The 16223-nt window shown below is 45.6% G+C and overlaps 1 protein-coding gene across 1 annotated transcript in view; it reads left to right on the top strand.

Moving 5' to 3' along the window:
- The window catches only part of LOC143288453 (A-kinase anchor protein 10, mitochondrial-like), a 66445-nt gene that overhangs the window by 34725 nt on the left and 15497 nt on the right, over nucleotides 1-16223 (top strand). Inside the window, exon 8 of the mRNA XM_076596954.1 lies at nucleotides 11622-11758. Within this exon, the coding sequence (XP_076453069.1) occupies nucleotides 11622-11758 (137 nt within the window). The remainder of the gene's footprint in view (nucleotides 1-11621; nucleotides 11759-16223) is intronic.

The raw sequence follows: 16223 nt of genomic DNA, 5'->3' as shown, positions 1-16223 counted from the left end.
TGTGAACAGCTTCGCTGCTGCTGATAAACTGTCAGAAACAGGGTTATGTGCTTTTAAAAAATAATACTCTATGTCAGAATGCAACAAGAAGGGTGCTATGTGTGTGAATGGATGTGTGATTCTCTGACAAATTTAACGATACCAAACATGAGTAGGTTTAATTTCCTACAGGCAGTGTACAAGCGGTACAAAACTTAGCGAGCACACGAACATTCTGTTCGAACTGCGGAACACACACGAAACGTAGTTCAAATTCAACTCCATGTTGTGTGTGTAGATCGTTTTACTTGGAGATAAAACTTATAATATACATGCATGTCTCCACGATACAACTGGAAGGAAAATATAGCCGATACTGTTACCTAGAGGTGGTGGACGCCCCGGAATTAGTGTCAGTATTTAACGGTCAGCTCCACTGAGAACTGCTGCCAGCCACGTAGGTTTCGCACTTCTCTCAACATCACGGGAAGAGAGACAGACAGACAGACATATATACAGGGACAGACATACTGAGAAACAGAGGAACGTGTACGGAGAGAGAAAGGGGAGAGGCACAGAGAGAGAGGGAGAGAGAGAGACGCACAAAGAGAGAGAGAGAGAGAGAGAGAGACGCACACAGAGAGGGGGAGAGAGATTTTCGCCGACTAGATGTTTTGCGTGTCAGTATGTGTGCCTTTGCTTGCGACATGCATTTGGTCAGTCTAAAAGATACACCTTGACGATACCATGCTTTTAGTAAACAATCACAATGTAACGTACTGACATGCGTTTGTAAGTTCTAAATAATAAAATACATTCCTACCTGAACTTATAAATCCGTATGAACTCCTTGTTTGCAGTTGGTAATCCACTCAGTTGAAGTGTGACACTGACTAAACTCAAACATTTTTTTTCTTTTCTTGTTTTTTCCTTACAATGTGTGTGTGCGGGAGGGAGGGATTCAGGGTGGAGAAAAGAACAGGGCTGAAAATTTCTTTATTCTTTACTTTTTGATTTGTGCCGTGATTCATTTTTATCATTTTTTTGTAGCACTTGATACAAATGCATGTGGGATGTTTGCCCTCTTCATCATTCGAAACATCTAGACCGAAAAAACGAAACAGTTCAGAAGAATACTTGGCACAAAGTCTTGCATTCAACCCCTTAGCTTTATCTCTTCCGAGAACCCGCTCACCACACACACAACATACAATCCAAGCGTCTCAAGTGTTCACTGAAGGTGTGTTGCCCAGTCAGCAATGCTGCCACTACCGCACCAGATTCCATTTTTGTCGGCACTCACACACACACACTTTGGTCAAATAACTGGATGTAACACAAAAACGCAGACAGTATCTGGTAAATCACACAACACACTTAAAGTTCACATTCACTGGAATCATGTACACAAAAATGACAGCAAACAAAAACCAGTGTGCACGAATATGATGAAATGAAAATCACTTAAACAAAACACCTTTCTCTGCTGGAAACATAGGCACAAAGAGCACGGCGCGCTCCCCCCCCCCCCCCCCCCCCCCCTCCCATCCCAGTGGAATCTAGGTCAGCAGCCGTGCTCCTGACCGCTCACTGAACTCTGGAACTAAATAGCTCTGCTGGAAGTTAAGTGGCACAGCCGTGGGGGGAGCACACTCGGCAGACCTCTCCCTGCGGACCGAGGCTCTCCTCCGTTGGTGCCACAGCAAGGGCATTGCACTTTCAGCGAGACACATAGCAGGAAAAGCCAACATTTTGGCAGGTCCAAGAGTGTCATCCTGACAGAGTGGATCCTGGACAAGGACACCCTTCAGGGGGTGTGGGAATGGTGGTTTTGGCAGATGGTGGACCTCTTTGCCACAAAGTTCAACATGAGACTTCCCACTTATGTCTCTCCGGTCACCGACCCAGAAGCATGGGCAGTGGATGCTCTCTCTCTAGACTGGAGCAGTCTGATTGCCTACACGTTTCCTCCCTTTCCAATTCTGTCCAAGGTGATACGGAAAGCCAGATTGGAATGCCCGCAGCTGATTCTCATTGCGCCAAAATGGCCAGCCCAGCCCTGGTTTCCGGACCTTCAGTCCCTGACACATGTTCCACACCTGAAACTCGAAACCAAACCTCATCTGCTGAGGCAGCCTCATTCGGGGATTCCTCATTCCAATCCTCAACTGCTCCACCTGCATGCGTGGCTGCTGTGCGGTTGGAACTGTGAGCATCACCATTGAAGTCTTCGACCCCTCGGTCGGCCTCTGTGTCGGCTGCGCTTACCCAGGGGGATGCCTCCTCTGACCTCCTCTCCATAGTCACCAAAGCAAGGAGGGAGGGAACTGAGACTTTGTATGACTTTCGCTGGAAGAAATGGTTGCGGTGGTGTACGGCTCTGGACGTTTCCCCTATTAACCCTACGAGCATGCAGCTGGCCAACTTTCTGGCTCACTGCTCCTTGGTTCTCAACCTGTCTGCTAGTTCTGTGCGAGGGTACAGGTCTGCCATCTGTACCACAGTCAAACAGCTAGGTGGTCCCTCCTTTGAAGCGGATTTCCTGCTCAGAGAGGTGGCTAGGGGCACCTCTCTGAAGGAAGCAAGAAACCCCAGAAGAGTGCCCCTCTGGGACTTGTTCCTGGTGCTGGATTTCATTCGAAAACAACCCTTCAAGCCATTGGGGACTATTCCTTTCGACTTACTCACCCTCAAGACCACTTTCCTTCTGTTGCTTGCCACAGGCCGTCGTAGAAGCGAGACTCATGGTCTTAATGGAATGCCACAAGATCTGGCCTTCCACAGAGATGGTTCCATCACTCTTTGTTTCCTTCCAGAGTTTCTGGCTAAGAACCAAGACCCCGAGGTCCCTTCCCCCTCTGTGAGGGTCAAACCTTTGATATTCTTGCCCAAGATGATGAGGATAGGCATCTCTGCCCTGTTCGGTGTCTCAAATACTATTGGGATAGGTCTCGCCATAGGCGTTCTCCTCAGAGGAGTCTGCTCATCTCCCTCAATGAGAATTACAAGAAAGACATCGCTGCAGGCACCATTTCCCGCTGGGTTTCCCAAGTCATTCGTAGAGCCTACTCACATTCTCACAGGGATATCAGTTGTCTTAATCCCAGAGCTCACGAAGTGCGGGCCATAACTACTCGGCTGCTTTCCAGCACTCACTGCCACTGCAGCATGTCATGGAGGCAGCCTTCTGGTGGTCTGAGAATCCCTTCAGCAACTTCTACCTCAGGGATTTCCGTATGACCAGGGCTGCCGGTTCCAAGGGGATTTCCTTTGTTGTGGCTAACACTGCTGTCTCGGTTACAAGGGCTCCGCATACGAACCAGCAGGCGTTGCCCTCCTCCATTTGCTTTAAATTCTGCGTCAGTTTGACATGGTACAGTATATGACACCAAAAGGAGGAGTTTGTATTATACTCCATGTTTGGTGATACATATACCATAAAGTTCGGTCTGTTGAGTGCACTGGTATATAAGCTGCACCCACTAAATTTTGGAAAAAATTGAACTTTATACATACATAAGCCGCACTGGCTTATAAGCCACACTTATTTCCAGTACCGGAACACATACTGACACTACAGAAAAGCTGTCAATACTGTAGGTTATGAAATAAACAAAGCGGGAACAACACAAAGAAAAGCAAGCGAAAATACTGATAGTGCCACAAAAAAATAATAAATAAAAACAACAAAAATAAGATCCATAATTTAGGGACAGTCACATTTATTCAACGTCATCCTGCTCACTGAATCCACTGAAATCTTCGTCTTCAGTGTCCGAGTTGAAGAGAACCAGCACAGCTTCCTCCGCCATCTTGTCACTGACTTCAGCCTCGCTTTCACTTCATGAACATGAAGGTAGAGGTCGCTGTTGGTTTGTCGCTTGCACTGTCACCTGCTAGGTCGATCGCCTTCAATTTGAAGGCTGCATCATAGGCATAATGTCATGTTTTCGGCATGATGAGGGTGTATACTTGAGCAGAGTAGAACTGAATGCTGATCTGAAGGCTTTAATGTGTGCGGATTTGATTTTTAAAACATGAACAGTTAGCACACTATCCTGAAGCTCATCCAAAAATTCATGGACAGAAATCATGATTTTGGTGAGTTGAAAGGCAGCTAAAAATAGACGAGAACATGACACTCCCGGGATCATTAAAATCCTCAAATAAGCCGCATCATTGTATAAGCCGCAGAGATTGAGGCTGGAGTAAAAAGTCGCGGTTTATAGACCAAACTTTACGGTACTTACCATGTCAAACTCGAATGCCCACCCTTCCATCCCCGCGTCTGCCGTGGTTCTCATGGGGCATTTTTCTCGATGGCCACGGAATGATTCAACGCTTATAGCTTTTAGAGGCGTTTGATTGGCTAAGAGCGGACCGGGCAAGACGGGTCATCTTTTCACTGTTAGCCGCGCGATATTTGGCCAAGCAGAGCAAACCGATAGGCCTAGTTTGCATCAGTTTGACATGGTAAGTATGTGTATCACCAAACATGGAGTATAATACAAACTCCTCCTATGTGTCCCAATAGCCACCATTCGAAAGCTTGATATGACTACTTCAGTTATTCACAAGGAGCAACAGCCAATTGTGCTCTGTATGATCATTTCTCGATGTTATTGTCAGTACCCCTCTCACGATGCTGTCAAAATGGCAGATGATGAACCACAACCTTACCCTAGTGGCTTAAAACAGCAGTGTGTTACAACAACAAAAATTGAGATTTTGCCATCCAAGATATTGCAGAAGCTGTACAAGTCACTGATGACAATGAATTGAGTACTAGGTGTGGCAAAATCTTGTCAGATGACATTGTCAGAAGCAAAACCTTGCTTGACATGACTGAAAGTTAGAATGATGATTTGCAGAGAGGAGGTAGGTGTCAGTTTCAGTAGCTCAAGGAGGCGTCACTGCGTTCGGACATATCCATATATGCTACACCACATCTGCCAAGCAGATGCCTGACCAGCAGCGTAACCCAACGCGCTTAGTCAGGCCTTGAGGAAAAAAAAAAAAGAAAAAAAAAGGTGAATAAATAATAGATAAGCTTACACAAATAAATAAATAAATAAATAATAACTATAATGTTTAAAAAAAAAAAAGAAAAAAGGTAGTAGTAATAATAATAATAATAATAATAAGTTAATAACAATAATAAATAAATAAATAAATAAGATAACAATGATGATAAATAAGCAAATAGATGTAAAACATGAACACACATTTACATATACACCCACACATGCATAACAGATATGCACCGAACATGCAGTTTCACAGATATGAAAGCACAGTTAAATACATATAAACGTACATGAGCTCCAACACACACACACACACACATTACCCTGCACCTCCTCTACCCCCCTCCTCCACGCACTCATTTCTAGTCTACGTATCGAAGCTTCCACGGCACACACACACACACACACACACACACACACAGATGAACACTTACTTGTACAAGCACACACACATATGCCCATATCTCCACACACAGATATATATATATGTATACGTTCCAATATCCTGTTGCTCCCACAGTGTAGGCATGCATACACTCACATACCTCATCCTCTACCCCACCTCCCCCCGCACCCCCACCTCCCCCTCACACACGCGCGCGCACACACGTGCACAGAACTCTACTGACACTTGTACTTGTGTACACTTACACTCACGCGCATGCACAAACGCACTCAAAAATACAGACCCACACATGCACACAAACACACACATACACACACACAGAGGCTGCCACTGATTGGCCGCAAGAGGGATGGGAAAAGATCTCTGATGCCAAGAACGTGGCGTCTAGTGTGTTGCTCAGTCTATTGTATTTGGAAAAGCCCACAGAGACTCTGTTCCGTTTTGAAGAAATTTGCGCAATGTTGGTTTGGAAATGATGCCGATATTTGTTTGATTTGCAAAGCATCGTGCTCTACCTTTCGTGTTAGACTTACGGCCACTCCCTCTCTCTGCTTTTATTTCTTTGAGGCGATCAATGGTGTGATGGCCTTGTACCTGTTCTTTTTGATATTCTTTGACTTTTCTGAGGATTTCCGATTTTCCTAGATGTAGGCCACTCGTTGGTGTTGCGTTACCAGCAGGTCTGTCAGCTCGCTCATTTCCCTTAACACCTGCTTGTCCCGGGCAGTATGACCATGTGAGTTTTTTAATCTGAAAGTTGCGCATTGCCTTATGCCACTCTGGGCTTCCCATTCCGTTTTCAATTTTCTGTATGAGGTTCATTGAGTCTGTTAGAATCATGGCATGTTGGTTTCCGGGTGTATGGATGGACGATAGCCACTGGAGGGCATGTGTCACAGCTTCAACTTCCATCGTTAGGCTGGAGGTTGTGACTTTGTAGGCAGCATTCTCTTCCCTAACTGTTTTTCCATTTTGTTTCGCAGTGAATCCCCAACCGGATTGGTCTTTGGTGACTGAGCCATCTGTGTATATGATGATGTCCTCTTCTTTACTGTTTTCTTCTATGAGTAGCTTCACTTCTGCATTAGTTTTGCCCTCTGGCCATTCCCGACAATGTCTTCCTAGAGTGGGTGAAATGGCTGTGTTGAATAGATGGTTGAGGTTTTCGGGGTTTTTCTCCCATTCTTTTGTTTCTTTCAGGTCTTGTAGTTGGCATACTAGCTGGATTGTGTCTTCTGCTTGCCCCATCCATGATCTTCCTCGTCCTAGGTGGCTGCCTTTTGGTTCTTTGACTGCGTCATGCAGTGGGTTTTGAGGGTTTTCTAATGCTTTGAAGTAGGTCTTGACCTGTTCTAACTTGTTTCTGGCCTGCACTGAAGGAAGGTCAAGCAGGTATCGCATGGTTTCCGTGGGCGTGTCTTTTGTTGTTCCAAGGATCAGCCTGATAGCTTCATTTTGAACTCTTTCTAATTTTAGGAGGTTGCTTTGAGATGGTGTTGTTAGCCCAAATCCGTAGTCGATCACACTGAGGACGAGTGATTGGTATAGCAGGAAGAGGTGGCGTTGTTCAATACCATTGCTTTTAAGACTGAAAGGCCGTTTTTGCATTTGAGAACAGTATTTTCCATATGTTTTCTGAAGGTCAGCATCCTGTCGAAGTGTATTCCTAGGTAGCGTAGGCATTCAGTTTTCTCGATCTGAATCCCATCAAGTGACACAGAAGGTGGTGATTTGTTCACGGTTCTGTTGTTGAGGGTGCACAGCAACGTTTGGGCCTTCGCTGGATTGATGGAAGATCCTGTGTCTTTGCACCATTGAGCAATATTGTTTAGTTGTTTCTGGACGGCTTTAGTTCTTTCCTGAGCATCTTTCGAAGTTTTGAAGACCAGGCCATCATCCGCAAGAGTAAGCACCCGAGCTATTCCATTGTTGTTTAAGTCTGCAAGGCCCTTCGTGTAGACATTGTAGAGGACAGGAGAAAGCGGAGACCCTTGTGGCAGTCCCATGGATAGTTTAGAAGGTGCAGACATCCAATCTCCGAGGCGTAGGACGACAGTTCTTTCCTGAAGTGCTGCTGCTATCCATCTTGTCAGTGTCAAACTTATTCCATACCTTAGTAGCAGCTCCATGAGGTGCGCAAACTGGACTTTATTGTAGGCATCTTCAAGATCGATTGCTGCTGCTAGTGTTTCTTCTTTTCTTTGAAATCCTTCATACACCTCATATGCAAAAGCAGCTGCGTTTTCCCATGTGGACTTGCCTGTTCTGTAACCACCTTGATTTGAAGGGAGAATGTGCCTGTGTTCAAGATCCCTTGCAAGTTTCCTGGCTATCATGTGTTCCATGAGCTTTCCGGCAATGTTTTGCATGGTTAGGATCCGGTAGCCGCTTACCTGATGATGGTCCTTTCCTGGTTTTGGTATGGGTTTTAAGAAACTGTGTGTCCAGTCCTCCGGCACATGTCCATTGTGGAAACTGTTTTGATATAGATTGAAAAGGTTGCTTCTGTCTTCTTCCGATAGTTCCTTGATGTCCGAGTAGCGAACTTTGTCTGGGCCAGGAGCTGATTCTTTCTTGCATTAAGCTATTGCTTCGTTTAGATCATCTATTGTCAAGTCATCATCAGGTCCAGTCTGCATAAGGGTTTGGTTTAACTCCTCAACATATTTCTTTTTCTCATCTAAGTTTCTTTGATCGCTCTGTTGTATGAAACGTTTGAGCAGGGCGGATCTTTTTTCTTCGTTTGTCTTAAGCTTGGTTCCGTCAGTGTCTACCATGTCTGGGGTTGTTGTTGTGCACATTTTCCCTTCCATGCGACGATAAAATTGCCAGAACTCTGTCAATGTTGAGTCATAACTGAGTGCCTCGCAAAACTGTTTCCACTTGTCATTTTTGGCCTCTTGAGCAATGATTTCAAACTGTTTAGTTGTTTTTTTTCATTTTTGTTTCAATATCTTTGTCCGGAGATGGTTTTGTTCTTTCTTTTTGCCAGAGTTTGACAGCTGCATGTTTTTCTATCCAGGCTCTCTCTGTGTCAGTATTCCACCATGGGGGCTGAATAGTTTGCATCCTGTTCGGTGCCGTTCTTTTGTTTCTTCTGCGTCTTAATTTTTTGATGACCGTTGTCTCTTTGGTTTCATACTGAAATGGATCACGCGGTTTCATACAGGGTTTATCTGACAGTTTCTGTAGACTGAACACTACCGGGAGGTAGTCACTGCCTTGGTGTGGAAGCGTCTCTGCATTCATTTCTGCTCTGAATTTTGGAGATGTTAGAGCGATGTCGATCACACTGTCACTGTCCCCTTGTCTTGTTCCAAGGTGAGTTGGGGATGTGGTTGTTAATGGGCTAAGAAGAAGGTAAGGAAGGCTAAGAGAGGAGGTAGGGTGGGAGTTGTTGAAGAGCTAGAAGTAGCCAATGCCCTCAGGGGGCACACAAATAAAATCCTTGCCTTGCCTTGCCTTGCCAGCAAAGGAGAGAGGGTGGAAGAGGAGGTAGAGTATTGTTCTGTGGCTGACCAAGAGTTGACCTCAAATACAAACCATCCACTTATTCAGGGCAGGGAAGGAGAGAGTGATGAAGGGGTGAGTAGTTTCGTGTGAATCATGAATTACATGTACAGCATGGTTATAGAAAAGCATGCTCACATTGATCAAACAGCTATTGTCAGCAAGCGAGCTTGTGAATAGTGCTCACCCCCTCACCCCCTGCACTGTGGGCCAACTGAGTCATTGTTAACCTTTTTGATGCTGTCTGAAAATGAACATGAAGTGAGTGTGCATGGTACAGGCAGGAGTTGCAATTGAAGGACATATATATATACAATCATTTTGTTAAATGAACTTCAGATCAGATTGATAGTCTGTTCATTTTCCTTTTAGAAAAGTAAGGGTTATGTATACTTTCTTGCAGTAGTTTATGTGCTAGAATTTCTTGTTGATTATTAACCTCCACAGCCCAAAGCCTCCTGGCAAATAGGAAACACAAGTCAAAATAATGCTTGGCACTGAACAGGTTAAAGTTACCCCACACAATAATTGGTTATGCCCATTATAATTCTTATGGAGAGTTGTCTTTCTTTTAACAGATCTAGTACCCAGGAGGCATTGTTGTCATTTGGGCAAGAAAGACAACCTGGTTTCACTGGTGTACCAAGGGCCCCATTTAGGAGACTGACACTTTATGATTCACTTTTGTGTATGTGAATGAGTTGAGTCATATGACTCCTTAGTTTCTCCATGGTGTTTATTTGATGGGGCTAGTGCCAAACAACATTTGTAAGCAACATATTAAAGATGAGGTAAAGTCATCCATTGTTTGATATTTCAACTGAACTTAAATCGAGGATTCTGTGTTGTGAAAGACAGAAAGAACTATCAATATTAATCATGGAAAAGTTCCTGTGTAAGTATATCCTGTAATGTCATTGATTGTCAATGTTTATTTTAACTCTCTCAGGATGAAAGGCCCCAGTCAGGGCCCTACTGTTTACAACAGTTTCAGATGAAGGGCCCCCGATCAGGGTCTTAGATAGTTTTTATTTTTTGGAGTGGCACCTAATTTCCATTATGATGTTATGAGCTAAGAATATCTTAACTGACCTTTCCACTCTCCACTGCAACCAATAAATGCAGCGTGAGTTGCTGTGCTCATGAGTAGGAGAGTTATTTTTGAGGTGACTGGTTCACATGAACAGTGCGTGTCAACAATGGCGTCTGACCCAGTTTCCTCTCAGCCACAAGGCAGACAACAGAATTAGATGAAGGGGACCATGCCTACACAACGTTCTGAATTTAATCTGTTTGAAACTCATCGTGCTTCCCAGGATTTGTTTCCAAGTCATCAGTGTGTGCAAATTTTGAACAAAAATACGGATACTTTCATCATCCCACTGTATGATAGCATGAGAACTGAGGAAGTTTTATATTTTGGCCCCAACTGACTCGTTATCTTACTGATCAGTTTTCAAGTTTTCAGTTAACTAACATTTCTTTTTTGGTGATTTTATTTCTTACACATACAAATGGGTCATCTGTGGGGGAAGTCAGGGGAACTAACTGGCAGTACTAAGTGAGTTGATAGACTGAACTCCAGCTGGTGATTCTGGAAACATTTGCAGTCATTGATTGTGTTAATTGCGATAGATATTGGACTCCAGTCAGTGCTTCTACAGACATGGCTAGAATCTGTGAGACATTCTTTTTAGTGCTCTATCATTGTTGTTGATCTGAACTGTGACATTTGGTAGGTGAATAACTCTTGTGTGTGAATACTGAAGTATTTATTATATTGAAGAGCAATTGAAAATAAACATTAATTAGTTAAAAATTTATTGGGTTGGGGGGTTTAAAAGAAATAGTAAATGCAATCATAGTGTGGTCCAACTTGCTGATTTTGCCTTGTTCCACAGAGGAACGAACATTGGACAATGCAGCCTGCAGTCACAGTGCAAGGTAGCCATACCATAAAAGAAAACTACTGGCCTTGCGTCAGTGATGTCATCACTGTATTCAGACCAGAACTGAGAAAAGTAGAAAGCTGGGGATGCAGTGAGGAGGGTGTGCCCCTTACTGTCCTCATGGAAATCTGTTATGAAGAATTCTTCTGTTTGACACATTGACTCATTCCAAAAAGTGGGATTTTATGCCCGTTACCCTGTTATCAGTCATCCTCTCATTTTCATTATGGATGTATACTGATTTTGTTGGAGTTTCTGTAAGACGCTGAATGCTGACACAAAAAACAGAATTAGTCAAATGCAGTTTTCTTAGTCTTACTTTCAACTATTAATTCACCTGTCATCTGTAGTGTGTGTGTATGTGTAGTTGCACTAAGAGCCTGTGCAACACATGTGAGATAAAGGCTCACTATAATACATCTTCATATTATTTCTTGTTTGTGTTTATGTACACATGAAGGAGGATAATGGCACCAGCAATTCTGCACACCTTATGATTGGAAAAAAAATCCACAGCCTTCAGTGAACCCACCAGTACATTGCCAGGATTTGAACCATCTACATTATGCACTGTCAGGATGGAAGTCCAGTGCTCGAATCACAAGGCTGTCGTGTCTATCCTGTGCTATGAAAATTAAGTCACAAAGTGCAATACAAGGCATTACAGAATGACTCCAGCCTACAGTGTTGCTGGAAAGAGGTTGTCCAGGTGAGTGTGACGTGGTGTGACAGGTGAGTGGCTGTGTGCAGTTCATGGAGCAGGAGGGAGCACAGCACCTGATGCAGTTCTGGATGGCAGCCGACAACTTCCAGCAACAGCTGATACAGCAGGAAGGGCACTATGATGGCATGCAGGCACAGAGTGATGCCATGATCCTGTATGACCGGTGAGCTCTTCTGTGGATGTGTGTGTATGGAAGTGTATGTGTGAGTGTGTGTGTGTCTGTGTCTGTGTGTGTGTGGTGTATGTATGTGTATGTGTGTGTGTGTGGTCTGTGTGTGTGTGTGTTAGACAGTTATGAACCAAACTGTTCTTATATTATACATTGTGATCTATGAAAAACAGTTTTTTTTTGTTTTTTTTTGATTAACACTATTTACAGGTTGCATGTCCCTCCCGAAACCTGGAAAGGGTCAAGCTGGTGTTCCCTTGACCCTGGCCCCTAAGTTGGACCCCATGGTGGGTGGGTAAGGGAGGGATGAATTAAAGATAAAAAAAAACCCATGGCTTCCATCCAATCACACCCCCCTAAACTTGCAAAAAGGAGGAGACAGGGAACGGATAATGACTCGGACTCCGATTTGGAGGTCGGAGAGACCTCTGGATATTGGCTGTTGTGGCTTGTGGTGGAGGGCACTGATGATGACAAGCCCTTGTCGGCTCTCAGCCCCTTCGCCATCCAGAAAGGCTTCCAATGTTTGGCAGGCGCATTGAAGTCTATCAAGAGGCTGAGGAATGGAACGTTTCTGGTGGAGACGACATCAAAAAGGAAGACACAGCTTCTGCTTAAAGCGACCACTTTTGTGGATAGGGCGGTGAAGGTCTCCCCTCACAAAGGACTGAACTGCTCGAAGGGGGTCATCAGATGCCCTGAGTTGAGAGGAGTATCTGAGGCAGAGATTAAGTGCGAGCTGTCCTCTCAGGGAGTGACGGATGTTTACAGGGTGACAGTAAGGAAGGGGTCGGACAGAGTCCTGACCAACACATTTTTCCTCACCTTCTGCTGCCCGAATGTCCCCAAGGACATAAGAGTTGGGTACCTGCAGGTGAACGTAAGTCTGTACGGGCCGTCCCCTCTACGGTGCTTCAAGTGCCAGAAATTTGGACACGTGCGGGACCGCTGCAAGGAGGAATAGGCATGTGGCACCTGTTCAAAGACGGCGCACCAGGGCGAGTGCATCAGTCCAGCCCGTTGTGTGAACTGTGGAGGCAGCCACCCGTCTTTGTCTAAAGAATGCCCCACCTGGAAAAAAGAAAAGGAAATCCAGAAGGTGAAGACAGAGAAGAAAATATCATTCTTTGAAGCCCGTAAGTTAGTGGAGGCTACATTGCCTAAGGCAGGACTGTCATAGGCTTCTGTCGTCAGACCCAGGATGGTGGATGTTGCAATCCAGACGACGACCACAGGGACGCAGACGGACGACATACCGACCTTGGTAAAACCATTGGCCTTGGGTGGAGGCGCTGTATCCACCCCTTCCCATCCTGTACGGCGGTCCTCAGGAGCTGCTGGGCAGGGGGGGGGGGGGGGGGAAGCCTCGGGCGGAGGCATGGTGTCCACCTCCCGTCCCGTCTCTCCTCGTCCCGCCCCTCGTCTGCCTGCCCCTCGGGCTGGTGGGAGTGCCCAGAAACCCCCCGCACCTCCAGAACCCAAGGAGGGGAGGGTTACGACCTCGGCGGGGTTGGGGAAAGCCGAGGTGGTGGATATTCTGGCTTGGCCGGAATCGGACAGGACTTTGATGTATACAAAAAACAGATATGCAGTCTTGGCCAACCTTGATCCACCACAAGCAGAGGAGCAGGAGGTAGCGATGGATTAAGCTGCTGTTTCATTTTTAAACTTTTTAATGGTGGTCATTCATTGGAACATCCGTGGTTTTTATGCCAATCTCCAGGAACTCCAGTTGCTTTGTCATTCTTTGAAACCTTCAGTGCTGGCGCTGCAAGAAACTCTGCAGAGAGATGGCAAGTTTTTATCTCTCTCTGGTTTTAACTCCATTTTTAAACCCGCTCAACCGAAGCAAGAGGAATTGACAGGTGGTGTCGTTCTTTTTGTACATAAGTCCCTTTTATATAGTACAGTTCCTTTAAACACCCCTTTACAGGAGATGGCAGTCAGAGTCACACTTAAGTAAACTATCACTGTCTGTTCTCTGTATCTTCCTCCTTCCGTCCGTGTTCTGAGGCAGGACCTCATGAACCTTGTCGACCAGCTCCCACGACCGTTCTTACTGTTGGGCGACTTCAGTGGCCACTCCCTGCTCTGGGGAAGTGAGGTGACATCAGCCCGAAGTCTTCTTTTGGAAAACCTTCTTTCCGATATGGACCTGTGTTGTCTTAACGACAAGTCACCCACTTACCTTCATCTCTCTTCTGGGAAGCTCTTGTGTTTAGATCTGTCGGTCTGCGATCCATCGTTGGTCCTGGACTACGAGTGGAAAGTGCACGACGATCTGCACAGGAGTGACCACTTTCGTGTCATCTTCTGTTCCACAGATGGGGAAGGTGACTCTCTGCCTGACCGCCTGAACTATGAGAAAGCCGACTGGGGAATTTTTACCACAAAGTTAAGAGCGGAGCTGCAGGAAGAAACAGTCTTACAAAGCAAGGATCCTGCTGACACTCTGACACAGATCATTTTAGATTGCGCCAAAGCAGCAGTCCCATCGTCTACCTCCAAGCCTCAGATGCCAAGAACGCCCTGGTTCAATACTGAATGTCGGGAGGCCCGTAAGTCTCAGAAGAGAGCGCAACGGTGCGTCTTTCGGAGACCGGAGACCGATAGCATTCAAACCCATCAACAGCTGAGGGCGAAAGCTAGATATGTTTTTAAAAAGAGCCAGAAAAAATCATGGAGAGATTTTTGCTCTTTCTTAACCTCCAACACACCCAAGAAGAAAGTGTGGAGGGTTTTAAAAAAAATTAAGGGCAAAAACGTCTGCCCAACTTTCCACCATCACACACTCTCAGACGCTCTGATCACTGAGAAGAAAGCAGTTGCTAATTTGCTAGCCTCCACAAACGAACTGAACTCTAGATCTGCCAACAAATCTGCTCTGTTTCTCAAAACCAAAAACCTGAAAGAAAAAACACCCTGCAACTTCTCTTCTGGCAACACAGAGAGCTACAACCTTCTTTTCACTATGAATGAATTAAAATCTGCCCTTCAGACCTGCACGGATTCCTCTCCAGGAATGGATAAGGCTCATTATAAACTTTTGAAACATCTTCCCAAAACCTGTCTGGACACGCTGCTCAAAGTTTACAACCACATCTGGATCACAGGCTTTTTTCCACCCTCCTGGCAGAAAGTCCCAATAATCCCGGTGCCAAAACCAGGAAAAGACCCCTCGAACCCCTCCAACTACCACCCAATAGCACTGACCAGCTGCATCTGCAAACTGATGGAGAAGATGGTCAACAGTAGGCTGATGTGGAAACTAGAGACCGACAGCCTTCTGGCGAAAGAACAGTGGGGTTTCCACAAGCATCGATCTACCGTTGACCATCTGGTTCATCTGGAAACCTCAGTAAGGAATGCCTTTGTCAACAAACAGCATGTGGTGGCCATATTTTTTTACTTAGAGAAAGCTTACGATACTACATGGAAATCTGGAATCCTCTCAGACCTGCACAAGCTCGGCTTCCAAGGACACCTGCCCCAGTTTATCAACAACTTCTTGCAAGACAGACAATTCGAGGTGAGGGTTGGCACCACCCTGTCCGACATTCACGAGCAGGAGCTGGGTGTTCCGCAAGGGAGCATTCTGTTGCTGGCTCTCTTCAGCATCAAAATAAACGACATCGTCCAGTCGGTTCAGAAGGGATTGGACAGCTCGCTGTTTGTGGACGATTTCGCCCTGTATGCAACTGGCAGCACATATGCCGGCATCCAGCGACGGCTTCAGCTCTGCGTGGACGAAATTCAGTGTTGGGCAGAGGAGAACGGTTTCACCTTTTCGTCCTCAAAAACTGAGTGTATTCATTTTCATAACATTCGCCAATTCTATCTGGACCCTGAAATCCGTCTGGGAAAATCCACCATCCTGGCAGTCAAGGAAGCCAAATTTTTAGGGGTCGATTTTGATCAGAAGCTGAACTTCCTTAGCCATGTCAAACAGCTGAAAGTATTTTGTCAAAAAGCCCTGAACATCATCCGAGTTGTGGCACACACGGACTGGGGTGCTGATTAGAGAACTCTCTTGCACCTCTACAGAGCCCTGGTCTGGTCCAAACTGGATTATGGATGTGTAGTATACGGCTCAGCCAGACCGTCTTACCTGAAACTGCTGGACCCTATACACCACCAAGGGCTCCGTCTAAGCTTAGGTGCATTCCGCACCACCCCTGTGCACAGCCTGTATGCAGAGGTGGGGGAACCGCCTCTCTCCAACCGCAGATTGAAGCTGACCCTAAACTATTACTTGAAACTGTTTTCTGAACCCAGAAACCCTGCTTACGACGTTGTATTCAACAACCCCTTCAACAAGAAATTTAAAGACAACCCAAACTGCATCCCTCCTCTTGGACTCCGCATTCAGCTGCACATAGAAAATGCTGATCTGGATGTTGGTGGCATCTCAGACTTCTCCAAGTTCCCCAACAGCCCACTGTGGACCTTTAGAACACCT

This window comes from Babylonia areolata, chromosome 12, assembly GCF_041734735.1.
Source record: "Babylonia areolata isolate BAREFJ2019XMU chromosome 12, ASM4173473v1, whole genome shotgun sequence".
Classification (NCBI taxonomy): domain Eukaryota; kingdom Metazoa; phylum Mollusca; class Gastropoda; order Neogastropoda; family Buccinidae; genus Babylonia; species Babylonia areolata.
This window is presented reverse-complemented; position numbering and strand designations above follow the sequence as displayed.